The sequence below is a fragment of the Callorhinchus milii genome, unplaced genomic scaffold (genome assembly GCF_018977255.1).
Source record: "Callorhinchus milii isolate IMCB2004 unplaced genomic scaffold, IMCB_Cmil_1.0 Scaffold1, whole genome shotgun sequence".
In the NCBI taxonomy this organism is placed as follows: Eukaryota; Metazoa; Chordata; class Chondrichthyes; order Chimaeriformes; family Callorhinchidae; genus Callorhinchus; species Callorhinchus milii.
Window position 1 is genome coordinate 8,746,052 of NW_024704742.1, and position 27,170 is coordinate 8,773,221.

At 46.4% G+C, this 27,170-nt stretch overlaps 1 protein-coding gene across 1 annotated transcript; it reads right to left on the bottom strand.

Moving 5' to 3' along the window:
• Positions 1 to 351: 351 nt before the first annotated feature.
• On the bottom strand, positions 352 to 26,028 carry srp72 (signal recognition particle 72). Its single transcript, XM_042336866.1, has 19 exons — positions 25,860 to 26,028; positions 24,502 to 24,622; positions 22,817 to 22,940; positions 21,112 to 21,255; positions 20,118 to 20,229; positions 19,534 to 19,565; positions 16,206 to 16,330; positions 15,797 to 15,854; positions 13,982 to 14,113; positions 10,318 to 10,446; positions 9,644 to 9,716; positions 8,295 to 8,359; positions 7,196 to 7,291; positions 6,242 to 6,345; positions 5,224 to 5,301; positions 4,892 to 5,029; positions 4,201 to 4,238; positions 2,635 to 2,794; positions 352 to 632 (listed from the first exon to the last, which is right to left on the bottom strand). The coding sequence occupies exons 1-19, from the start codon at positions 25,957 to 25,959 to the stop codon at positions 467 to 469; spliced, it is 1,995 nt and encodes a 664-aa protein (XP_042192800.1). The 5' UTR covers positions 25,960 to 26,028; the 3' UTR covers positions 352 to 466.
• Positions 26,029 to 27,170: the final 1,142 nt, after the last annotated feature.

Genomic DNA, 27,170 nt, shown 5'->3' on the forward strand with positions numbered 1-27,170 from the left:
AACACCTGCACTAGTCCAGGTATCTCCACACTGAGCCACGATACCCAGTGTGGCCATAAATGAGGAAAAATGCAACTTGTGTTTATATCGTGCCCTTCACGCTGTACGGCATCTAGGAGCGCTTAACAATGGCAGAGCCCGATACCGAGCCAGGGGGATAAGTGACTATAGACACAGTCGAAGAGCAAGGTGTTCAAGTGGACCTGAAAATGGGGAGAGAGGGGGCAGGCGAACGGATTGAGGGAGAGTTCCACAGCTTCGGGGTGTAGTGGTTGAAACGACGATGACTGCTCCAGACGCACCAGGACAGTGCGCGCATATGGTATAAATTAAAGAATCAAAAGATGGCAGTTACATTGAGCAGTTTATTCACAGGAATACATTGTCTGATACAAGAGCTCACAGACTGAATATTCGATGTGGTCTCAATGCATATCCATCAGATGCATTCCATAATCATCTGCCATCACCATCCACCTTTCCCACCCTTTTTCTTTTTCTGTTGCTGTTTTTTCTTGGAGGCCGCTGAAGGTTTCTGCTGCCGCGGTGGCACAATGTTGCTGGAAGTTCCAGAGGCTGTGGTTCCAGGCCGGGGAGAGGTGGGTGGACTGCTTGCCATCTTACTGGCATCACTGTAATAGAGGCAGATAATAATAATAATCCTTGCATTTGATACAGCGCCTTTTCAAGACATCTTCTAGACGTCTCAAAGCGCTTCACAGAATATACTGTAAAGTGAATTGACTATATTTGTGGGCGAAACGTGGCAGCCAGCAGTGTCCCACAGTCGTGGAGCGAGTGACCAAATTATTATTACCAACGGAAAAGTGATCCCCCAATCAACTAACCACCGGGTTCCTATTTACTGCTAGGTAAACAGAGGAGTGTGGAGTAAGGAAACTTGCCCAACGTTTCACCCTGCCGGGAATCAAACCCAGGTCCTCTCGCTTGTGAGGCGAGTGCTCTAACCACTGAGCTACAGGACTCCAGTTCACACTTAATAGAAACTACGAATTAGAACAATTAAAATAGAGGAAATTCCAATCCGTAAGGACAATTTTAATGCCACTAATCATTTTGCTTCCCTCCTGAAAATGTTTCACTACATTTTACCTACTTGGGGTTTGGAGAGGTTACAACATCACACTGAAAGCTGTCGAGCTTTCAGCCTCTATGCCCCCACTCTCTAGAATACCAGCGGGGAGTCCTTCCAACTTGCTCCCTCCCTCACCCTGTTCAAGGTCCATCTCATGACCTACCTCTTTGATTGCTCTTTGGGTTATTTTTCCCCTCCCCCACCCCTTTGGCTCCTACTTCCAGCTGGGGCACCAAACCACTTTGCAGCACCAAAGTGTGAAAGACGTCATATAAATATAGATTTGTATTGTATCAGTTGCCCTTAAGTGTGAATATAGACAGTGTTGGTAAGCTATTCATGGGTGGGGGGAATACATCAGTGCAGCACAACTATATATAATTATGACCTATAGAATGTCACTTGTCAGGAGATCCTGCAATACACACCATTAAATTGTACAAGGCCTTCTGCAGCAGAAGGAAATGTTATGAGCAGCCTGATCTCACCAAACTGAGCTACCTCACTCAGGATACAGATTGCCGCTTTTATCACGAAGTTATGGTTAAGCCACTTCTTCTGTGAAAATACTATTCACACAGTCTGACTCAACTCCGCACATCGGCCAAGAAACTGCTCAATGACTGCATCAGGAAACTTCTCTGAGGCTTCAGCCAGTTCCTCTCCACTCATACAAAACACTGCCTGCTTTAGCCCATCAGAGTTGGTTTTCTCGCAACTTCCTGTGCGATGAGGCAGATGAATCTGTCCCCTTGAGAGACCGTCTGCGATTCCTATGCCACAGTGGGTGATGCACACGTCTCAACCTTTCCTCCATGCAGTACTTTCAGTAATTTCTGTATATACAGGTATGGTTGGAGTGTGTATAAATATATATGTCTGTCTATATATCTTAACTGTAAATAAAAATATAAAAACTTACCTCTGCTAAAGTGAAAGACTTGTGTGGATGTGAGAAGGTACAGATCTCACGAGGTTACTAAGAGGCACAAATTACAAACCTGGTGTGCATGTGCTCAACTTCCCACATGCACATAATACACACATACACACACGCATATACACATACACGCACACCCACACACACAAACATACATACCCACACATGCATACACACATACAGCAGAGCAGTAGATATCTGCCAATTGTCCACTCGTCCACTGATGAAGAAGCTGGACGACACTGCAGAAAAAATCCCATTACTTGCTTGTGGGAAGTTAAGCACCTGCGCACCAGGTTGCTAAGGACATAATTTGTGCCTCTTGTCTTGTGATCTACACATCCACACAGCCCTTCTTCAGCTGTAAAAAATGTTTTATATTTACAGTTGAGATGTACAGACAGACAGAAAGCGAGAGAGAGAGCAGATAAAATATATACATATAGTAAAACTGGGGGAAAGAGAGAGAGAAAAATGCAGAAAAAGTAAAGAATCCTTTCCTTTTCATCAACATTTTAACTTACTGTTTCAGCATTTGGCAGCATTATAAATAAGTTAAAACTGGGAAAAAATGGCATTGATTTTTGCAAACACTTACAGCTCGGCTGATCCCCCTGCCATTGCCCCCTGTGTTCCTTTCCCGATCTGCTCCTTCTTCTTTCCCTTCTTTCTTCCACGATAATACGAGCGCTCCCGAATAGGAAGCCACCGTTCCGGGTCCGGAGTCGCTTTGGGGTCATAATTCTTGGGTAGTTTCCCTGTATAATAAAAGATAAGGAGACGAATTACACAGGCAGGTTTAGGATTGAGAAACATTGAGTGCATTGTTCTGCCTCTTCTGCCAAATTAGTCTATTCCACAGAAATGGTAGGACTCCTTTGAGTGTAGATAATTCTAAACAAACTTCTGCTTCCCTGTGTTGAGTATTTCTATATGTCTTGTGATGATATAGTCACCTGGTCACTCACTTGTTGGCAAATTGGCTGCCACATTTGCCTTCAAAATAATAAATTGTCAAAGAACTACACTTTACAGTATATTCTGTGAAGCACTTTGAGGCATCCGGCAGACATGAAAGGCTATTATTAAATACAAGGATTATTATTCATTATTTAAGATAAAACCTGTACTAATATAACAGTAGTATAGCCACTTACTTATCCCTCCAACACAAGTTGTTGTTTCTCTTTGCCTCTAGAGCTGGAGCATTTTTATGTTTGCAGTATTTCAAGTGTGACCCAAATAGCTTGTGTTTGACTTCCGGGTTATTCATGCCCATGAAATGCCCAGCAGCCCATTGAATATACTGTGAAGTGTAGTGACTGTATATTTTGTGGGCGAATCACGGCAGCTAATTGCAGACAGCAGTGTCCCCACAAACAGTCATGGATTAAGGTGACCAAATTATTTTTTTAACCTTATTTTGGGGGGGAGGGATTATTACCCCCGGAAAAGTGATCCACCCATCAACTGACAACCGGGTTCCTATTTACTGCCAGGAAAACAGGCATGTGGAGTAAAGAAACTTACCTAAGGTCTCGCCCTGCCCGGGAATCGAACCAAAGTCCTCTCGCTTGCGAGGGAGTGTTCTAACTATTCTAACAGGCGTCCACATTGAAGTGATTTTTACCACATCATAATTTAATTACCACTTAACCCCCATTGCCTCTAGTTCTACCATTTTATTGCAATTGCTGCTGGCAGATTTTAAAATGTATATTGTATGCACGAAAGAAAAAACACAGTACAACCCATTTTAGTCTTTCCTTTTCACATTTCTGCCTGGTCTTGACCTCTGGTGCTTTCTGAGATCCTATCCTTGCATTTGGTAGAGCCTTTCATGTCAGGAGGCCACATCAAAGCACTTCACAGGATATACTGGAAAGTGTAGTAACTGTGTATTTGCAGTGAACTAGGCAGCCAATTTGTGCACAGCAATGTCCCACAAACAGCCATGAAAGGAATGACCAATTTTATTTGGGGGATTCCTGGTCAGGACACCCCGAGAAAGATAATTTGAGAGAATGTTTTGTCAATGTACAGAATTACAACAATGACTTACTCCACGTATCAAAGTAGTACAATCTCAATTAAGAAAGAAAACTAAATAAAACATAGTAGTTGTCACCATCTCTGAGAGGGGAGGTGGATGTTCAAAAAATACCTTTCTTTTTCTTCTTCTTTTTCTTCACATCTCCTTGTCTTTAAAAGAAAAAGGGAAACATGAACACTTGAAGCAGATTCCAGATAAAAGTCACAGGAGAAAACTTGTACACGTATATCAAGAAAAACTGGAATATTATGGACAATTCGGGGATGTCTAGGTTTCCACAGAAATACCAAATTGTATTTTTCGGACTGTGGAATCAATATAGTCTCAGTTGCAACAGAAACTTCAATCAATGCATCACACTGTTTGATTTTCCTTTGGTCAGGTATCTGACACATACGGAAATCCACCACCATGCTTAAGGGTATCTAAACCCAACAGAGTTCCATGCATCCCACCCACACATGGCAATTCCTGTTTGTTGGAATGGAATGCTCTCTCGCTGGAGGAACACACCCTGCTTACATAACACCAGAGAGTATTAGGCGCAGGTTGGAACGAACCAAGGCTTGGGGACCCCAGAGTGTGCAAAGGGGAACGGATGGAGTTTAACCAGCTACAAACCGCACAGCCTGCTATTGAAAGCAGTCTGACAAGCTTTGCTGTTCATCTGGGCAACACAAAGCAGTTTTAACAATATGTGTGGTTCTAATGTAAGAGCAATTACTGGACAGAGGATTAGATTTAAACATTGGGCAAAGATATTCTGCCCATATTAAATGCAAAAGTTAAGCTATCTACATACCCCTGTTCTTTCACTTGGATTTCACCTGCTACCTTTGCAGCCTTTTTCCTTATGTACGTTGCCCCATGTGAACTCTCTAAGGCATCAACATCCACTTTGAAAGACATAGCCTCAGGTGAAGGTAGATGCTTGCTAAGTCTGTGCAGGAAATGTTCAGGAAATTAAAGTGCCAAAAGATTGAGAGCAATAATCTTCTGAATTACACAAATGTAGATTTGCCAAAACATCCTCTCACCTTTAACAGCAAATCATGTGCTTTTAACAATAAAAATTCCACCTAAAAAGGCTAAACTTTTTTTGTAAAATAATTCTCTACAGTACGAAAAAGATACGTCTTGGCCTTTTCTGGGTCCACCAATGAATATGCTGAGATGAGCTGTGCCAAAGTCCATATGTCTTTAGGATTCTGTCTGGAATGACACGACTGGTATTAGTTGTCAAAAAGAAGCAAGATTGATGTATGAACGATTTTATTTATCTCCTTTCCTTCCTGTCCTCTCTCACTTCTCTCCTCTGTCTCTCATAATCCTCTGAATTATTTACCAGGTTGGGCAAATGGTAACAAACACTATGAGTGCCCTGCCCACTCTCCTCATCCCCCCACCCCCACACACCACCTGCACTGTCTCCTCCAGCCCCCTCCATGCCCCAGGGCTGACACTGATCGCTCTGCTCCCAGTCTCGGCGTGCGCGTTTGGCTGCCACCCTGAACCCGAGCCACCCCCCCCAAAATGCCCCCACTCCTACTCCCCACCCTTCGTTACTCCGACTCAGTACTTCTCTCCTACTGTCCTCCCCACTCGCTGCTTCTGCTTGGCTGGCTCCGGCCTCTCTTTGTCCCTCGCCCCTCTGCTCCTCCAACGGCAGCCGTGCCTCTCTCCCTAAATCCCTCCGTCTTGATCCCTCCTACCCCACCTTCAAATCTGGCCTGATGATCTTCCTTTTTGATCGTGCTTAAGGTCACCTCCCCCCTCCCTCTCCCCCTGGCTTGGGGGTCAGACTCCGCCACCATGAAGCACTCCAGGACGCTACCCCACAAGATGGGCGCTATATAAATGCAGGTTGTTGTTGAAAGTCTTGAAAAGTTTATCAGGAAGCAACTACTGTACCAAGAACAGTCATAAAGTGTGGGAGGAGAGAGACCCACCAGTAAACAATCAAATAAATCACATATGAACAATTATCCCTTTTAGCAGGAAGATTAAATGATCTTCCAATCACCTGGTTTGAAAACCACTGTTATGCCCACTCGGTGATTCATTTACACTCTGAAAATCTTACTGTAATCTGAAATACTGAGGTAATCTGAACTGTTCAAAAGTAACAAAATAAAATCTCAACAAGACTCACCTCCAGAGCTGCTCTAAATCACTGATTGCTTCTTTCTGTCGCCCATATTTCAGCTTAAAGTTAGCTGCTTCCCTTACCAATAACAAATGACTTGGAGAATTAGCCTGTGTTTAAAGAAAAATTAATGTAAAGTGTAGGAAACAACAACAACAAATTACATTTGTATAGCACCTTTCACGTCGGGAGGATGTCCAAAGGTTTGGACCCGAGCAGGGGGTTGGGATAAGGAGGGATGGAGGGTAGGTGTAGGAGGCTGACCAAATGAGCGGACAATGAGGAGGGTCTTGAGATATTCCTTGAAGGAACCTGCTGAGCGGAAGGACCTATTACCAACTCGTTCCAGGTAGCCAAATTGGCATTTATTCCACAAGAATTCTAACATGGGGTAGGTGAAGAAAAGCAGTTTGGGTTAGATACCAGGTGTGAGACAAAAGACGATCTGAGGAGTGAACCCCATTCACTGATGGCTGTTTTAGGATCTTCCTGGTGTAAATGGTTGCCGTGTTTTCCTACAAAAGCAGTCTGTACATTTGAGAATAGTTACTTGTGAAGAACTTCCAGGCATTTCAACATAAGAAAGTTCTTTAGACAGAGATCGATTGACACTGATTTATAAACGTTAGGTGCAATGCGTGGCCATTGTAGTAGAAGTCCGTCTTATTAGGGGGATTGTTGGCCTGGTCATCGAGAGAAACTCCCTTCTTTTTTCGAATAGTGCCGTGGGGTCTTTAACATCCATCTGAACAGGCAGACCTCAGTTTAACATTTCATCCAAAGGAGAGCACTTCTAACAATGCAGCGCCACCCAGAACTATACTAAAGTGTTGTCTTAGATGATGAGCTCAAAGTAGTGACACAGATCTTGAACCCACAGCCTTCCGACTCAGAGAGAGTGCTACCAACTGAGCCAGGCTAACGCTCGTTTGAAATATCACTGTACACAAAGATACTCACCTCGTGTTTTTCGTACCACTGGATGGCCTGGGAGAAGATGTCGATGGCACTATCAATATCTTCCTCATGGCTATACATAGTCACCAGTGCCGATACCTATTGAAACAAAAATAATTTACTGAGCAGAATTTTAAGGCACCACTGCAGTAAATCCAACCCCAAAAATTAAAAACATAGAAAAATGGCACACTTGGAATCATTCCATCAAATACAAAAATGTGAGGATTATATTCCAATACAGATTTAAATGATGAATTTGACAACTTCAAAACAATTGATTATTTCAATCAAAGCATTAGTGATCAAAGGTATCTCGTGCGGAATTCCACAGGACTCCTCCCCCTTCCAAACGTTTAGCCAGAATCCGCACAATTTACTGTCTGTCTCTTCTGATTTCCCCAGCGTACTGGGTGACCTCACCCACGTACATTTACCAACTTTGCTGGAATTTCAATACCTCAGCATTTTCTGTGAACTGTAGCAAATCTATCACTTTACTCATGTGAAAGGTTACAGGACTGAACGTGAATATTCTGAAGCATTTTATGTTCCATTGATAAGGACATTTGCTTCTGAATAAGATCACTCGGATCAGGTACTCTGTTCGTGCATTTAGAAACAAGAGATCGTAACATTCTTCTGCCTCAGTACCCATCAGTATCCAGTGCCTTGGGACGTCTTCCCAACGTGAAAGGCGCTATACAAATGTAGTTTTGTATTGTATCCTTACAGTACTTAGGTACTTGTCACTGAGTAGTGAACCAACCTTATTTTTTGATGTTTAAAGCACTCCGAGATGCCGTGCAGAGTGAAGGGCGCTATATAAATGCAAGTTGTTGTTGCTGTTCATCAGCAGAAACAGCTGCAAAAAATACTTACTTCCTTTGACGGCAAATACATAAGATGGGGAGGGAAAGAAATAGTAGGAAATAAACAGCTCAATGTGAAGCTAGAAAATGGCATACCCTCTCAAAGCTGTGGCCAAACAAGCTGTTGAAACAATTCATTACAGCACTTAACCTAAAGTAATCCAGCTCACAGAAGCTTAGACTGTACGTTCGTAGGATTGCTGTACAATACACAAGGTCTGATAACTCACCATCCCTGGTTTGTTCTGCTTTTCCTCAATAGATCGTAAGATGTCACATGCTTTGGTAACATGACCTTTTTAGGGGCAGAAAATCAAAGATTCAATTCACTTTCATTTCTGATAGAAGATATTGGAAGAAACTTGCGCAAGAATCCCTATAATTGGTTCTTATCTTCGAAACACAAGCTGCCCGGAGTAATTTGTTCTGTGACCGGCTGCTGAACACCAATTTTACCACATTCACAAACTAAATGAAGAAACATTATATCTCAGCATTCCACTTTTGGAAACACAAGAAAATTAGACTCCTAATTTGAAGGACAGTCCCCAAATTCATATCTGGATTAGATACAAGATAAAATAATGCACAAAATATAGAACTCTATTTTTCAAATACTTGAAAATAAACCTTTTTATTGCTTTTAGATATGTCAACAACCATAATGCAGTTACAGTGCCTTTTATATTGATTGCCTTTTGTAAACAAAAACTATCGGGGCAGTTAGCTCACTTCATACACTGACGTTTTACGTTGATAATAATAATAATAATAATAATCCTTGCATTTGATATAGCGCTTTTCACGTCGGGAGGACGTCCCAAAGCACTTCACAGAATACACTGTAAAGTGAATTGACTGTATATTTGTGGGCAAATGTGCACAGCAATGTCCCACAAACAGTCGTAGATTGAAAATGACCAATTTATTATTGTTTATGGTTTTGGAGGGATTATTATTAGGCTCTGTATGGAGTAAGGAAACTTGCCCAAGGTTTCGCCCTCTGCCTGGAATTGAACTCAGGTCTCTCACTTGCAAAGCGAGTGCTCTAACCACTGAGCTACAGGACTCCAAGCTACAGGACTTGATGCATGGAGACTAAAGACACAACACTATATAAGGAGATGGCATTCTGCAGAATAGTAAACAGCTTTCTCTCCTCTGTTTCTGGAGGAGAGAGACAGTGGAGTCTCTCTCCAGAGCGCACGTCTCGCAAGCGAGAGACCCAGGTTCGATTCCTGGGCAGGGGGAAATATTGGGTAAGTTTCTTTACTCCACACACATGCCTCCATTTACCTCGCAGTAAGTAGGAATCCGGTTGTTAATCGATTGGTGGATTGCTTTTCCGGGGATAATAATCCGTTACAAAAAATTCAATAATAATAATTATAATAATCGCTGTGAAGCGATTTGCAATGACTTGAAGACGTGATAAGGCGCTATATCAAATGCAACGATTATTATTATATATAGATAGTGTGCAGCAGAACATATAATCCATATCAAATGCTGAGAGAAATGACCTTCTGCATATATTACCAGCATTGTAACTGCACTCAGTAAATGCGTTCGTTCCTACCTTGGACCAAATAAAGCTGTGCTACCGTCATCTTGATTTCAACTGTGTTCTCTGGATGCTGTTGCAAGAACTCCTTCAAGCCAAACACAGTTAGGAGCGTAAGAAATAACAGGAACTGGAAAAAAAGCTATGCAGCAGCGTCTCCCAACGTGAAAAGCACTATACAAATGTGATTTTGTTGTTGTTGTTGTCTCGGTAATATAGGTCAACGAGTTTGCATAGTCGAGCCTGGATGTTACGAATGCGTACAAGAAGGTCTCGGCAACCTGCGGTGTGAGACAGTAGTGGAGCCGGGCAATGTTGCGGAGGTGAGGGGAGGCAGAGTGGGTCATTGAACAGATGTGGGGTATGAAGGACAGTTGAACAACACTACACTGACCCACCTTCACTCTGACCCCCACTGACCCAGTTCCACTCAGACCCCCACTGACCCAGCTCCACTCCCAGACCAAACTCACCATTGCTCAAGCTTCTCTCTCAGACACCCCAGCTGCTTCTAACCACTCCCTGATCATGACTTGGCTCCCAGGCAATTTGACCCACTAGTCCTGACACTGTCAATCCTGACACTGCCTTCAGTACAACTGAATCCTATTCCAATTCTCTTCTTGATCCATATATTTATTTGTATCCACATATTGACAAGAAAACCCTTTCTGTTGTGTGTGATTTACCTGCAGGAGCTGAGAAGCCTTCATGTGTTGCTTCTCGCGACACAGTTGTGCTGCTTGTATTAACACTGGCAAAGGAGTCCCTGGATTTTGTTTCTGCAAACTCAGTGTTAGCTTCCGACACTGTTCAGCCTAATTGCAAGGGGAAAAAATTACATTTAATGTTTTACTTTTCTTTAAATTGTAATCACATTAGAGGAAACAGCAATTATCACAACTTTTGATAAGTTAACAAGAAACTCAATCCATCAACGATACACTGTGACCCAGTTATAACACTCTTCTTACAGCATACAATCATAGAATATTACAGTACAGAAGAAGACCATTCGGCCCATCTTGCTTGTGCCGGCTCTTTGGAGGAGCTATCCAATCAGTCCCACTCTCCCACTACCGTAGCTGCTCTGGCTTAATTCCAGGGCCCAATTCAGCAAAGCATTGAAATTAAACAACAACAACAACAAGATTCCATTTATAAAGCGCCTTTCACGTCAGGAGGACGTCCCAAGGCGCTGCACAGTTGGGTCATGACCCGAGCAGGGGGGAAATGGTCAGGGTGAGGGGAGGGAAGGGAGGGAGCGAGGAGGGGGGAAATGGTCAGGGTGAGGGGAGGGAAGGGAGGGAGCGAGAGGGGGGAAATGGTCAGGTGAGGGGAGGGAAGGGAGGGAGCGAGGAGGGGGTAGAGAGTCGAGAGGGGAGCTGAAGGCTCGGTCAAAGAGAAAGGTTTTGAGACCGGCCTTGAAGGAGGAAAGGGAGGAGGCGGCGAAGGCACTGGGGGATGGAGTTCCAGAGCCTGGGGCTGAGAGGCTGAAGGCCCGACCACCGATGGTAGGGCGGTTGGGGCGGGGGACGTGGAGCAGACCGGAGCCAGAGGAACGGAGGGTACGGGCAGGTAGGTAGGGGGATAGTAGGTCGGAGAGGTAGGAGGGAGCAAGGCCGTGAATGGCCTTGTAGGTGAGGATGAGGATCTTGAAATCAATCCTCTGGGGGATGGGGAGCCAGTGGAGGCGAGCGAGGGTGGGAGTGATGTGGTCCCGAAGCCTGGTGCGGGACAGTACACGAGCTGCAGAGTTCTGAATGACCTGCAGCTTGTGGAGGGAGGTGGCGGGAAGGCCGGCGAGGAGAGAGTTCCCATAGTCCAGCCTTGAGGTGACAAAGGCGTGAACCAGGGTTTCAGCAGCGTGAGGGGTGAGGTAATGCCGTAGTCTGGCGATGTTCCGGAGGTGATGGAAGGCGGTGCCAGTTGTGGTGCGGATGTGAGGGAGAAAGGACAGCTCAGGGTCGAACAAAACGCCGAGGTTCCTGACTGGCTTTGAGAGGTGGAGAGTGCAGCCTTGGATGCTGATGGTGTCAGCGCCTGAGGTGCGGAGGCGCTGACGTGAGCCAATCAGGAGGGCCTCGGTTTTTCGCACGTTGAGCTGAAGAAAGTTGTCTCTCGTCCAGGACTCGATGTCGGACAGGCAGCTGTCAGGACATCGGTGGTCGTGGAGTTGAGAGTAGAGGAGGAAAGGTAGAGTTGGGTGTCATCCGCATACATGTGGAAGTTAACTCCATGTCTGCGGATGATGTCACCGAGGGGGAGCATATAGAGGGTGAAGAGGAGGGGACCGAGGACAGAGCCCTGAGGGACACCACATGAGACAGTACGGGGGGTGGAGGAGAAGCCATTCGTCGAGACAAAGTGAAGACGGTGAGAAAGGTACGACCTAAACCATTCAAGGACAGTGCCTTGAAGGTTGAGGTGGGAGGACAAGCGGTGGAGTAGGATAGCGTGGTCGACCGTATCGAATGCTGCCGATAGGTCGAGGAGGACGAGGAGACAGAGGGAGCCCTGGTCACAGATGGTCAGGATATCATTGGTGACCTTGACCAGGGCAGTTTCTGTGCTATGGGCAGCACGGAAACCTGACTGAAGGGGTTCGAAAAGAGAATGGGTGGAAAGGAAAGAGCGCAGTTGGGAGGCGACAACTCTTTCCAAGACCTTGGAGAGAAAGGGGAGGTTGGAGATGGGCCGGTAGCTTGATAGCTGCGACGCATCAAGGGAGGGTTTTTTCAGGGTGGGCGTGATGATGGCAGTTTTTAATGGAATGGGGACAGAGCCAGAGGAGAGGGACAGGTTGATGATGTCAGTGATATGTGGGGCAAGAAAGTGGAGCTGGGAGATAAGGAGTGGAGTGGGGATGGGGTCAAGGGAGCAGGTGGTTGGTTTTAGGGATAGGATGAGTTCAGTGACAGAGGGTGGGGAAACGGGTACGAAGGTGTGTAGGGGAGGATGGGTAGGAGTCGGAGTGTGGGAGGGAAGGGGTGGGTGGTGGGTGGAAGTTGGAGGGGAAGTGACCGCGGAGCGGATTCCCTTGATCTTGGATTCAAGGAAATCCAGCATCTCCTCGCAGTGAAGGTTGGAGGAGATGACCTGCGCGGGGTGGCGGGGGGGACGGAGGAGTCGGGTTGTGGCCAGAGGGAGAGGAGTTCAGAGGACTCCAAGGCATCGGTTAGGGATTGTGGGGGGTAACTTCTTCCAAGGGCGGTAGAAGATGGTGGTGGGTCTGGTGGAGGTGGGGAGGGGAGTGGAGGTGGTGAAGGAGATGAAGTAGTGGTCAGAGATGGCCTTGTCGGTAATAGTGACATCCGAGACACTGAGGCCCCGGGTGATCACCAAATCGAGTGGGTGGCCGTGACTGTGAGTGGGGGAGTTTATGTGTAAGGAGAGGTTGAGTGAAGAGAGCAGGGAAGAGAAGTCTGTGGAGATGGAGCAGGAGGGTGTGAAGTGTAGGTTAAAGTCGCCCAGGATGATGAGGCGATCAGAGCAAAGGCAAAGAGATGTGAGGAGTATTGAAATGTCAGAGATGAAGGTGGGAGAGGTTTTAGGGGGCCGGTAGAGGAGGAGGATTTTAAGGGAGAGGAATGAGGGGTGGGAGAGGGTGAGGTGCTCAAAGGAGGGGAAAGAGCCAGTGGAGTAGGGGGATAGGGCAAGTGGTGTCCTTGAGATAAGGGCAACACCACCGCCACGGCGGTTGGGGCGGGGGATGTGGTGGGAGGTGTAGCCGGGTGGTGTAGCCTCCGTGAGGGGAAGGTGTCGCCTGGGGTGAGCCAGGTTTCTGTTAAGGCCATGATATCAACGCTCTCATCAAGGATGAGATCGTTGATGACCAGGGCCTTGTTCCAGAGGGAGCGGACATTTTGCAGTCCTATGTGAAGGGAGCGGTTGACAGAAGGGTGTGTGGGAGGGGAGGGAGCTCCAGGTTGTGAGGCAGGGGTGGGGGGAATGGGGATGAGGGAGGAGAGGTTGACTCCCCGGGTCTGTGCCCGGGGTGGGTGGCGAGTGTGGTGGGGAATGGGGCAGTCGGTGTGGCTGCTGCTGGACAGCCAACGCCGAGCGCCGCGGTGCGCCCGGCGGAGGATTCCCAGGGTGGAACAGAGGGAGGTTGTGGGAGGGTCAAGTGGGGATAGAAGGCGAGAGGGACGGAGAGAGAGGAGGAGATACCCACAATTTTACATCTGTATAGGCTATTGCTTATCATGGTGATGGGTTTTGCCTCTGGGTTAGGTTTTGGGTTCAAGACCCACATCACAGTCTAGGTTGACAATCCAGTGTCCTTCAATAAGACATTAATTTATGTGAGAAAAACAGAGAGAGGATTCAAAGTGGATGTAGTTGTTATTTTACCTGATTTGTGTGCATGGCTAATAAAGCCTTGTTGATTTCCACTGTCTGCAGTTGTTTCTTGGTGAGCTTATGTTCCACCCCTTCTGTGTTGGTCAGTTTCACTTTTTTCTTTGAATCAAAAACATTTTGGTCCTGCAAGAAACCATTTCAAGAATTAAACAGAAGGGTCAAATTGCAAATGTGAAACTGGCAATCGTAATTTACAAAGATCGTTTTATTAAAAAAACAAGATGTACGGAGAGGAGAGGAAGGCCTCACCTCAGTTTAGAGTTAATCGTGGACAGCTAGACAATTTTTTATTTTAATTTGATGAATGTGAAGTCAGAATGGAAAGTAACAGTCTAATGAGATAACTTGATTTTGCACAAAAAGCCAGGTTCAAGTGAAAGTGATGACACTTGGAATATTGCTCTGTGCAACTCCTGTGTTTTCTATTAAAAGTCCTGTTTCTCTCCCAGATTTGCAGAAGCAAAAGCTCAGGAGTAACTAGGTCTCAGCTCTCAGTGGAAGATCATGACAGCAGAAATACTAAATAAAGAAATAAATGTCTCAAGGACACGTTAGCTGATGTGATTGTGGTTATTGGAAAATAAGATATTGTGTTTGGTGAAGTAAACAATGCTGGAAATAATCTAAAAATTACAATATAATAATGTGGTCACTCAATCCGCGACTGTTTATGGGACGTCGCTGTGCGCAATTGGCTGCCACGCTTCGCCCACAAAGCAGTCGCTACACTTTGCAGTATATCCTATGAAGCGCTTTGAGACACCTTGACAATGTGACAAGGCGCTATATCAAATGTAAGGATTATTATTATTACCATCTTTATTCCCAGTTTTACTGAGAAACACAACAATGATTATGATTGACAGCTAGCGCACAGAGCAAAGAGACGGGAGAAAAGACCGCACCTCATCAAGACAGAGGTGGCAAATGGGGATTGGCACAAGAACCTTCTGCCTCTTTCTCATGGTATAAATTTTTCTGAACAAAGTTGCACTCCCGAAAATGCACAGATGCAGACCCTGAGATAGCAACTGTGGAAATCTACAGACCATTTAAGCGGTCAGTTCTCTTTACAAAGTACAATTGTATAACATTGTACATTTTGTGCAAAAAAAAAACAGCAGAACCTCCAGTTTCAGAACATCAATAAATCATAAACATAAACCGTGCAATCCAAGTGTCATCACCTTCACTTGAACCTGGCTTTTTGTGCAATAAACAGCAGCACAAGTTATCTCATTAGACATTAGACTGTTACTTTCCATTCTGACTTCACATTCATCAATTTAAAATAATTGAAACCAAATGGTGGTGAATTTTTCATGGCGATTCAGAGTGATGTTTGCAGTGAAGAGCAACATACCTGTAAAAACTAGGACTTGTAACAGAAGCTTTTAATAAATATGATGCCAAACACCCCAGGCTGGCCGGAGGACCATGTGTGCAGGGTGGGGGGGTAACAGCTAGGTATGAATTCCGAATACCTGTAAACTGGTGATTTACTATAGTGCCTGTCACATGTCACATTGCTTCGGGAGGCCGTCCCAAGGGCTGGTCAGTCCAGGGTTTGCACCCTGACATCTGCACTTCCACCGCCTGCATTCTCACCCACACTAAAGACCATATCTCCATTACCCCAGTCCTTGTCAAACTCCATTGGCTCCCTGTCACAGAGTGTGAAGGGCGCTATATAAATCCAAGTTGTTGTTATCGTTGAACTTAATCAAATTCTGACCAAGGCAAATACGTGACAGCGCTCTCACTCTCCACTAAGTCCACCCTGAACACATCAGGACAATGAATTACCTTGTTTAGTGTAATAATGTTATTGGCAGTCACAGCCAGGAGTCCAACATCTGAGGGCCTGCAGAGGAAGGAATAAAATGCAGTTGACTCTCTTAGTTCACTCAGAATGACTTTACATAAGAACATAAGAAATGCTAGACAAAAAAAAAGACCAAGGTCCATCTAGTTCACCTTCCATCTTCCTGGCGGGCGCATGCACACACGACCCAAACTACCGATGTGCTACATCCCATAATGTTATTTCCTGAAAGAAAACTATCTCATCTGTGTTAGAAGGAATCAACATTTCCTGCTTTAACCGTCTCCCTCGGGAGCCTGTTCCACAGGTTTACTATTCGCTCACTGATATAGCGTTTCCGTAGAATAAGAGTCCCTGAGAGTGAGATTTCACACCATGTGTGTTGCTTACTTCAGTTTGATGACTTGATTGTAGAGCTGCAAAGCCTCATCTGTTCGCCCCTGAAGCTGCATTACATATGCCATCTGAGCGTGGATTATAGCCAACTCAGCATCAATGTCCTCATCAGTCATATCCTGCACAAGGTAGCCACCAGTCAGTTATGAGGGCAAGATTTTACAATATTTCAGGAGAGAAAAACACACTCAATTGTTTAAAGTGAGATCAAGATTTTGAAACATTTTATAAAGCATCTTGAAGCGCTCCGAGACATCATTTGGTGCAACGAGCGCTATATAATTGCGTTCTTGTTGATAACAAGATGAAACACACTGTATCCCAACGTTCCCATCAAGCTTATCACCAGAAAGTAGGTCCCAGAATCTTAGTTAAGATTAACTATTACAATAATAATAATTACATTCCAATCAATTTAATTGACCAGAAAAGATGATATAGGACAGCAAATGGGTTTAAATCAGTGACAGTGAGTTTGTACTCTTGATTCCCACATAGATTCAGAGAATCTTACAGTGCAGGAGGCCATTTGGCCCATTGTGCGTGTGTCGGCTCTTCAGAAGAGCTACCAACTACCAACTCCCCATATCCTTGCAAATTTTTCCTCTTCAACTACCTATCAAATTCCCTTTTGAAAGTTGTTATTGAATCTGTTCCCACCACCCTTTCAGGCAGTGCATTCCAGACCGTCGCAACTCTCTGAGTAAAAACTTTTTGGGGGGCAATAATCTTGATTCTATGTCCCCTGGTTACCGACCTACCTCCATTAGAAACAGTTCTCCCTATCTACTCTATGAAAACTCCACATAATTTTGAACACCTCTATTAAATCTCCCCTCAACCTTCTCTGCTCTAAGGAGAACAATTCCAGCTTCTCTAGTCTCTCCACATAACTAAAGTCGTTCATCCCTGGTACCATCCTGGTAAATCTCCTCTGCACCCTCTCCAAGGCCTTGAGTGTGGTGCCCAGAACTGGACACAATATTCCTCCTGAGGCCTAAACAGTGATATAAAAGTTTAGCAGAACTTCTTTGTTTTTGTATTCTATGCCTCTATTTATAAAGCCAAGGATTCCAGATTTTTTTTTTAACAGCTCTTATCAACCTGTTCTGCCACCTTCAGAGTGTGTGGATTATTGTCCTTCATGACGTTTCTAAGCCTAGCATCACCATTGTGAGAGGAAGCAGTCTTTTCCCTGCAAGGAATGGATATAGATGTTACCTCCAGCCACTCTCAGCACCTTCTAAGAAAGCATTAGCAGAGGTCTAAACATTACGTGGGCATAGGTCAGAAACTGATTAGGGGGAAAGGAACAGTCCAGAGTTTGCACCCTGACATCTGTAAGGGGAAGGGAGGCACATATACTGTAAACTGAGCTAGACAAGCATTCACACTTCTGTGGGGCTGAAGGAGAATAATTTAATAAACTACTATTTCTATTTCTGAATGTTGTGCAGATTTGGTCAACTCATGAAAAACCTTGTCCCATTTACAAGGTATTAATAAAAGGTGGTAAACATCAGGGATTAGGTATTACAGAGGATTTGAAAAGTCCTTTCACTCTGGGGTTAGGTTCAAATCCAGCTGGTGTGATGAAAGTCTCTCTGCATAGTTGTGGGCTACTCCCCATCGACGAACGGATCAATTTCAAGATCCTCACACTCATTTTCGAATCGCCCTGGCATCTCCCTACTTCTCTGACCTACTTACCCCCTAATCCACAACCCGCAGCCTCCGCTCGACTGGCACCGGCCTTCCCTCGTGCCCTCCGTTCCACTATTGATGGCCGCACTTTCAGCCACTACCCCCTAAAACTCTGGAACACTCTCCCCCTATTGCTCTGCCTTGCCCCCTTGCTTCCCCATGTTCAGGTTGCGCCTGAAGACCTTCCTATTTGACCTGTGCTTACGGTCACCTCCCTCTCCCCCAGCTCAGCGTCCTGCTCCACCACTGTCAAGCGCTCTGGGAAGCTACCCTGCATGAGGGGCGTTGTATAAATGCAAGTTGTTGTTGAAATTAGTTTTGGTAATTTGAATCCAGATCTGACCGGACGTTGGACCACAGGATAAAGCCGACCCTAATTCAACAAAGTCCTTGGAGAGATTGCAATAAGATTTGCTTCTCTGCGAAGTGGGAACAATCTACCACCCTGGATCATGTTAGCAAGTTCCCATGAGGATGAACAGAATAAAGAGTTTTACTCAACAGTACTCGCATTAATCCTCTTGGAAAAGGCAGTATTCAGACCCTCAAAATAAAAACAATATAGACTTGTTGATCACAAGTTGTATGTTTATGTGCCATCAAGTTTCCAGTTCTCCTTAAAACTGCCAAGAGGTACGAGTCTATTGAAAAATCCTCTAAAAGACTGCTGTTCATGTTGGTGACAAGAAGCAACTAGAACAAAATATTGTGCAATTGCACAATCAAATAGTTCAATAAAACACTGAAAATGAAATGGGCCACACAAACAAGAATGTTTAATGATCCCTAGAGCTACTAAAGTTACTGATTTTTGGAGGCATCAAGACTCCAGTCTCTCATTTGCATCTTTTATTAAACTATTCAAACACAAGAATGAGCAATATTTGTTGTAGGTAGGTTCTTGGAGTCCTTGGTCATTAGAGTACTGTAACTCAGTAGTTAAGAGTACTCGCCTCGCAAGCAAGAGTTCCTGGGTTCGATTCCCGGTAGGGTGAAACTGGGCAAGTTACTTACTCCACACGCCGTAGTTTACCTAGCAGTAAGTAGGAACCTAATTAACAAGTTCCTTGGAGAGATAGCAGTTGTTAGTCGATTGGCGGATCGCTTTTCTGGGGGGTAATAATCCCTTCAATAAATAAATAAACAATAATTCGGTCACTTAATCCATGACCGTTTGTGAGACACTGCTGTACGCAATTGGCTGCTGAGTTTTGCCCACAACATATACAGGCAATTTACTTTACAGTATATTCGTCTTGAAGACCTGATAAGGCGCTACATCAAATGCAAGGATTATTATTATTATGTACATGACTACAATATTGTGAAACTCATTAGACTACAATGTTTTGGCACTTTCTTAATCAGTTCTCCCTGGAATATTCTCCAAAGACTCTCGAAGCATATGCTACAGATCTATTTGCAGATACTTCGGATACCAATGATAATTCGAGCACCAAAACACAGAATTTTACCCCAAACAAACTTGTCTGCCTTTCACCCCCCACTCCTCCCCACCGCCTTGCTCAATCAGTTACATTGCTATTGTGCAAACAATCAGCCAGGAGCAAAGGTAAATGCAGTGAGATTGAGAAGAACCATCATAACAAATACTCACAGTATCTTCAGAAAATGACTGACGGCACAATTCTGAAATAAAAGAAGTGCGATTATAAAACACAAGAGTTCTCTAGAAACATTTAATGACCATATCTAATGTTTTTCAAAACTCTGCTGCTCGCATTCTCTCCCGCACTAAACTCCGTACCTCCATTACCCCAGGTCGTCAAACTCCATTGGCTCCGTCACAGAGCAGATCAATTCAAGATCACCCCCCGCCCCCATCTCTCCAACCTGCTCTCTTTCTACACCACTACCTGCTGCCTCTGCTCAATTGGAAACTATCTCCTCTTGTCCCCTGGACCCTCTGCCTCACCATCGGCAACCGTGCTTTCAGCCACTACACCCCGAAGCTGTAGAACTCTCTCCCTCAATCCCTCAGCCTTGCCCCCTCTCCCCATTTTCAGGTCACGCTTGCAAACCTTCCTCTTCGACCATGCCTACGGTCACTTTCCCCTCCCCCTGGCTCGTCATCGATCTCCGCCACTATTAAGTGCTCCAAGACTCCATCCGGCGTGAAGGGCGCGATATAAATCCAAGTTGTTGTTGTTATGACCCCTACAGCAGGTCCTAATATTTTACCTTCAGCTTCCTGAAGTTTCTTCATAGCTTTGGCTAGCTTGCCTTCACCAATCAAAGTACAAGCGGCATTGTAACACAGCTCATAGGAAGTCTCAGGTAAGCCCAAATCTTCCTGTGAAATAAAATAAAAGTGTGTCTCACATTATTTTTTCCCCAAAAGAACCTGATTGAATACATTAGCTCCTAAAACGTCAACTTCTCACAAAGTTCAGATATCGCAGACAACATACTCCATGTTGTATTTTCTGTCGCCTCCATTCTTACTAATCTGCGTAATTCACTAAGTAATGGTCATCTTACCCTCATGCTCACTCGGTCATTAACTTACAAAATACAGTCAATCCACTTTACAGTATATCGTGTGAAGCGCTTTGAGACGTCTCAACGACATGATAAGGAGCTAAATCAAATACAAGCATTATTATTTTAGCTTAGGAAAGCGTCAGCAGCCAACAATACAATTGGGCACACAATGGCTGATGCCTAACCGATATCATGGATGCATTTTCTAGCCAAAATCACCAGATAATAGTAAGGTGCAGGAACCCTCACGGTTAGTTTTAGCTCTGGGTAATACTAGCAGCCTGCTACTGCAACTACTGTGTCAGCCTGCCTCAGTGATAGTAATCTCACAAGGGAAGTAAATAAAACATAAAAATAGTGATATATAGAATTTCAATACCATAAAGACCTCCTTGGGGGGGTTATGGTGCTAATGATTGTCCTTCTCCTGCCAGAACACCAAAGCCGAACTTTGATTCAGGTTCATAGATAAGAAAGTCACCGGGCTTGTGTTAAAAAGCTTTTCTCTCAATGGAGACACTGGTGTCCTGTGCTGGAACTCTACACATAGATTTCAGGTGGGAAACAGAATTAATCTTGACTGTGTGCCTTCGCACATTTAAACTGCCTGCTGTGATTCAGTGAGAAGTCTCACACATGAAAAAAATAGTCACTCAAATGAGGTAATAACAATTTACACTGTGATACTTACTGGAGAGGAATTCTCCCAGGTACTTAATGCTGCCACAACAGCAGACAAGTTAGTCTTCCTTTCCTCCTCATAGTCATCTTGCGAGTTTCGAATCAAGTCTCGATAAACTGACAAACATTCCTCGTACCGTTCCAACCTGTATAACTGAAGTTACAAATACCCACGTAAAGTAACAGCTTAACAAAAGGCTACAGATAGATTTTGATCAATAATTGGCCAAAGGAAGCAAGATCATTAGAGCTAACAAAATTATAAGCACAGCTTTCCTTTTTGGTGTGTTCTGCATAAGTGTGAGGTTATTTTTGAACAGTTAATATGAAATAATTCTAGCGTTTGATACAGAGCTTTACCAAGTTGTTGAAACAGCTCAAAAACACTTCACAGGATTTTCTGAGAGGTGTAGGTCGACTGTTCTAGTAGGTGACCACAGCAACCAATGTGCACAGCAATGTCCCAAAAATGGAGCGAGCGACCAATTTTATTTGGGGGATTGTCGGTCAGGACACCGGAGAGAGAAACTCCCTTCTCTTTTCGAATAGTGCCATGGGATCTTTAACATCCACCTGAACAGGCAGACACGATCTCAGCTTACCATCCCATCCAAAGGACAGCAATCATAAAAATAATAATCCTTGCATGTTGTTAGTTGATTGGCGGATTGCTCTAACTTCAAAAAATATATTAAATAAAAAAAATTCAGTTTGTGGGACACTACTGCGCGCAATTGGCTGCCGTGTTTCGCCCACAAAATATACAGTCAATTCCCTTTACAGTATATTGTCTAATAATAATAATAAATAATAATCCTTGCATTTGATATAGCGCTTTTCACATCTTCTCGACGTCTCAAAGCGTTTCACAGAATAGACTGTAAAGTGAATTGACCGTATATTTGTGGGCAAAACGCGGCAGCCAATTGCACACAGCAGTTTTTTTTGGAGGGATTATCATTCTTTGTAATATAGAGAGAGTATAAGGGGGGAAAGAGAGTGATTGAGAGAGGGGGAGAGTGTGTGTGTGAGAGAGCGAGAGATGATAGTGGAAGAGAGAGGGTGAGATTGAGAGAGAGAGGGAGAAGAGGAGAAAAGCATAAAGAATGAGAGAGCACAGAGAGAGACGTGAGGACAGTTTCATAGTCACTGTCAGGACAGACGATTGGAGCCTCCCTCAGCCGCAGCGGGGGGGGGGGGGGGGGGGAAACAGACGAGGACAGACACTGGGTGATTAGCCGTAGTTTCCTCACAGATAACTCCCTTTCCCCAGTGACAAACTCCTCCACGTCCTTCATCCCCTTCTCCCTATCCTACCTCTGCGATCTCCCGACCAAGCTGTTCCTTTGCCCAGTAAAGGTCGGCTTGCTCCATGTCTCCCCACCCATCTGCCCCCGCTCTCTGGACCTCCATTCCTGGAGTCCCTCTGATTTCCTCCCTCCCTCCTCTTTCAAGGCACGTCAAGACCTAACTCTTTGACCACATCTTTTCCTCTCCCCAAACCCACCTCTCGGCACCCACCCCCAACTCAGGTGCTCAACCGACAGTGTTAAGATGTCCTTCTGCATGAAAAATGTGCTGGGTAAATGTTACAATTCTGGAAGGGAAAGATAAAATATTGTTTCTGGGGCCCACAGACCGTTCTCAAATAGGGAATGCGGCCTGCAGCAGCCAAACGGTTGGAGTTAAATAATTGTAAAAGAATGTTTACGTACCACTTGTCCATATAGTTCCTTTAATTTATCACTGTGCTTCTCAACGCTTTCAATAGTCTTCAATGCGTTTTCAACTCTGTTCAGTCTGTATTCACAGTACGCCTTCTCGAAAGCTATTAGATCACTGTGATCAGGCAACAGGAGAGAGAAGATATGAGATATTATCTCAACTATTAGATTTTTTTTTGAATCGAGATGACAAAACCAGGATTTAAACAGAGGCAAAATAGAGCCACAATATATATTTATACAAAATACAGCCACAATATTATATATCTCTTTGCTTCCGCTTTATCTGATTTGCACTAACAAACTTTTTAACTTTTTTAACTTTTAACTTTTAACTTTTTTTTTAATGAGCTTCTCAGTGTTTCATCAGCAACAGGAACGAGCTCCTGCAACTTCTGGCGTCACAAGATTTTGTTCTACACAAACATTTCAGCTGAACTTGTTAGATGGCATCTGATGTGGGCTGCTCCATCTTCCCTATCCATTCCCAAAACTTCAGAATAGTAAGCGCTCCGGGACACTTCCCCACATGAAAGGCGCTATATAAATGCAAGTTGTTGTTGTTGAACAGAAAAAATAACTATTGTATAAGTTAAATAAAATCAGAATAAAACCAATACAACCAAAACGGAGACCTATTATTTTCCTGACTTTGCTGTTAAGAAAGTTGTTCCATTCTCGACCATCACAAGGAAGCTATAACGTTTCTCCCCCAAAAGGGGGAAAACAAAGAACTCCCCTTATAGAAAACACTGCCGTCTATAGTAACGTGATGATACAGTACTCTGTGACCACTCAATCCCCTGAGCTTTAAGCGCTCTGAGACACTACCCTGAAGGGCGCTATATAAGTCCAAGTTGTTGTTTCAGACTAATGAGTAAAGCAGCCAGCATTGCCGTTCCTTGTTGCCAGTCACTGGGTGAGAGTACAGGATATGTTAGCCTTCCCATTGCCCACAATAGCAGTGAGATAATCCTAATCTGTGATATCCTTTTCCCACCACAGCAAACGGCATAAACCTGAACTGTGCTCCCCTTTCCTCCGCCTATCAAACAGCACAAGTCTGGGCTGCGACACCCTCCTCACATTGCTCATGCCAACACGTTTTCTACCAGTGCCCCTCAATAACTCCAGGTTGCCCCTACTACCCACTTTCAAATCCCACCTAAAGGCCTTCCTTATTGATCGTGCTTATCACGGTCACCTCCCCCCTCCCCCTGGCTCGTTGTGAGGGCGCTATATAAATGCAAGATGTTGTTGTTGCCTGAACTCATATAGACCATGAATGATCAGAGTACTAAAAACATATTCTTGAGCCGAAAGAAAGATGATTGCTTTCTACACGCAGAACAAAAGTCCCCAACCTTCAATCTTTTCCACACGAGATTAACATCAGAAAACAATAATGAACTTTTTTTTTTAAACACTGAATTAATTTGCAGAGCATATGGTTTAATCACGAAAAATTTCACTTTCTGATATCAGCGTTACCATATCATACCATTTCGAACAGCGTTAACAGTGTTAAACCCACTGTTCTTCCACAAAATAAAGCAAATCAAAGGTGAGCAGTTCAATAATGGCTGATAATTTTGCAGTAAATATTAAGGCTTTCTATTTCACTTTCTATTTAATGAAGGCTATTTGCCGACTAGTTTTGAACATTTGTGCCTCACCTGGTAAGGACTTTGGTGTGCGTATGGATTACATTAAGAGCTTCCTTAAAATTTCCATTCTGGACCAGGCAGACCACCTTACAATGCAGAGCGGTCGCATCATCCTTGTTGTCTTGCAATACTGCGGAGAGAAAAAAATCTGCACGTGTTGAACTCTGCACAAACCACAAGATACAAGTGGCGACTTTGTCACGATCACAAAATGTAGTGACTGCACCTGTAGGTGAACACGGCGGCCAATTCACACAGAACAATGTCCCACAAACAGTTGCGAAGCCAATGACCAATTTTATTTTGGGGATTATCGGTCAGAAAACTGACAGCAATTTCCTTCTCCTTTTGAATAGTGTAACGGGATCTTTAACATCCGCCGCAATCTACACCTCCCGGAGGGCGGTCCCGACCCCGACCACGGCACAGCCCCGACCCCCGGCCTCGGCCCCGACCCCCGGCCACAGCCCCGACCCCCGGCCACAGCAACGACCCCCGGCCACAGCCCCGGCCACAGCCCCGGCCCCGGCCACAGCGCAGCACAACCACCATCACCATTCATGGCCATCAGAGCGAATACCGATCATCGTTAATGATCAGAGGGAATATTGATCACCATTGATGATCAGAGGGAATATTGATCACCATTGATGATCAGAGGGAATATTGATCAGCATTGATGATCAGAGGGAATATTGATCACCATTGATGATCAGAGGGAATGTGATCACTGATAAGTGAAAATTTTCATTGTTTTCAGTCCACGTCACCATCTCCACACTCACCCCTCCTCCTCCTCCCCCCACCTGCCCCCCCCCCCACCTGCCCCCCCCCCGCCCCCCAACCTGCCCCCCGCCCCCCAACCTGCCCCCCCCCCCCACCTGCCCCCCTCACCCCCCCACCCCCCAACCTGCCCCCCCCACCCCCCCACCCCCAACCTGCCCCCCCACCCCCCAAACCTGCCCCCCCACCCCCCCACCCCCCCACCTGCCCCCCCCCGGGAGCCCCCTCCTGCCTCCCCCGGGAGCCCCCTCCTGCCCCCCCCCGGGAGCCCCCTCCTGCCCCCCCCCTCCTGCCCCCCCCCCCCGGGAGCCCCCCTCCTGCCCCCCCCCCGGGAGCCCCCTACTCCTGCCCCCCCCCGGGAGCCCCCCTCCTGCCCCCCCCCGGGAGCCCCCTCCTGCCCCCCCCCCCCCGGGAGCCCCCCTCCTGCCCCCCCCCCCCGGGAGCCCCCTCCTGCCCCCCCCCCCGGGAGCCCCCTCCTGCCCCCCCCCCCCCCGGGAGCCCCCCTCCTGCCCCCCCCCGGGAGCCCCCCTCCCCCGGGAGCCCCCCTCCTGCCCCCCCCCGGGAGCCCCCGGCGCTGCCCTTACTCTTGCTCAGTGATCTCAGGGCTCGGCTGTAATCCCCGCTTTGGCCGCAGCGGTTCACCTCAGTCCACAGCGCCGTCACAGTCCCCCCACCGCTCGCCATCCCCGGCCTCCACCTGAGCCCGAGACAAGGCCTGAGCCCCAGCGCCGCCCACAGCGCCCCCTACAGCCCAGCGCCGCCCACAGCCCAGCGCCGCCCACAGCGCCGCCCACAGCCCAGCGCCGCCCACAGCGCCCCCTACAGCCCAGCGCCGCCCACAGCGCCCCCTACAGCCCAGCGCCGCCCACAGCGCCCCCTACAGCCCAGCGCCGCCCACAGCCCAGCGCCGCCCACAGCGCCGCCCACAGCCCAGCGCCCCCTACAGCCCAGCGCCGCCCACAGCGCCCCCTACAGCCCAGCGCCGCCCACAGCGCCCCCTACAGCCCAGCGCCACCTGTCTGTCGGTGTCTGTCGGTGTGTGTCTGGGTGTCTGTCAGTGTGTGTCTGGGTGTGTGTCGGTGTGTGTCTGGGTGTCTGTCGGTGTCTGTCCGTGTGTGTCTGTCGGTGTGTGTCTGGGTGTCTGTCGGTGTGTGTCTGGGTGTCTGTCGGTGTGTGTCTGGGTGTGTGTCGGTGTGTGTCTGGGTGTCTGTCGGTGTCTGTCCGTGTGTGTCTGTCGGTGTGTGTCTGGGTGTCTGTCGGTGTGTGTCTGGGTGTGTGTCGGTGTGTGTCTGGGTGTCTGTCGGTGTCTGTCGGTGTGTGTCTGGGTGTCTGTCGGTGTGTGTCTGGGTGTGTGTCGGTGTGTGTCTGGGTGTCTGTCGGTGTGTGTCGGTGTGTGTCGGTGTGTGTCTGGGTGTGTGTCTGGGTGTCTGTCGGTGTGCGTCTGTCGGTGTGTGTCTGGGTGTCTGTCGGTGTGCGTCTGTCGGTGTGTGTCTGGGTGTCTGTCGGTGTGTGTCTGGCTGGGTGTCTGGGTGTCTGTCGGTGTGTGTCTGGGTGTCTGTCGGTGTGCGTCTGGGTGTCTGTCGGTGTGTGTCTGGCTGGGTGTCTGGGCGTCTGTCGGTGTGTGTCTGGGTGTCTTTCGGTGTGTGTCTGGGTGTCTGTCGGTGTGTGTCTGGGTGTCTGTCGGTGTGTGTCTGGGTGTCTTTCGGTGTGTGTCTGGGTGTCTGTCGGTGTGTGTCTGGGTGTCTGTCGGTGTGTGTCTGGGTGTCTGTCGGTGTGTGTCTGGCTGGGTGTCTGGGTGTGTGTCGGTGTGTGTCTGGCTGGGTGTCTGGGTGTGTGTCGGTGTGTGTCTGGCTGGGTGTCTGGGTGTGTGTCGGTGTGTGTCTGGCTGGGTGTCT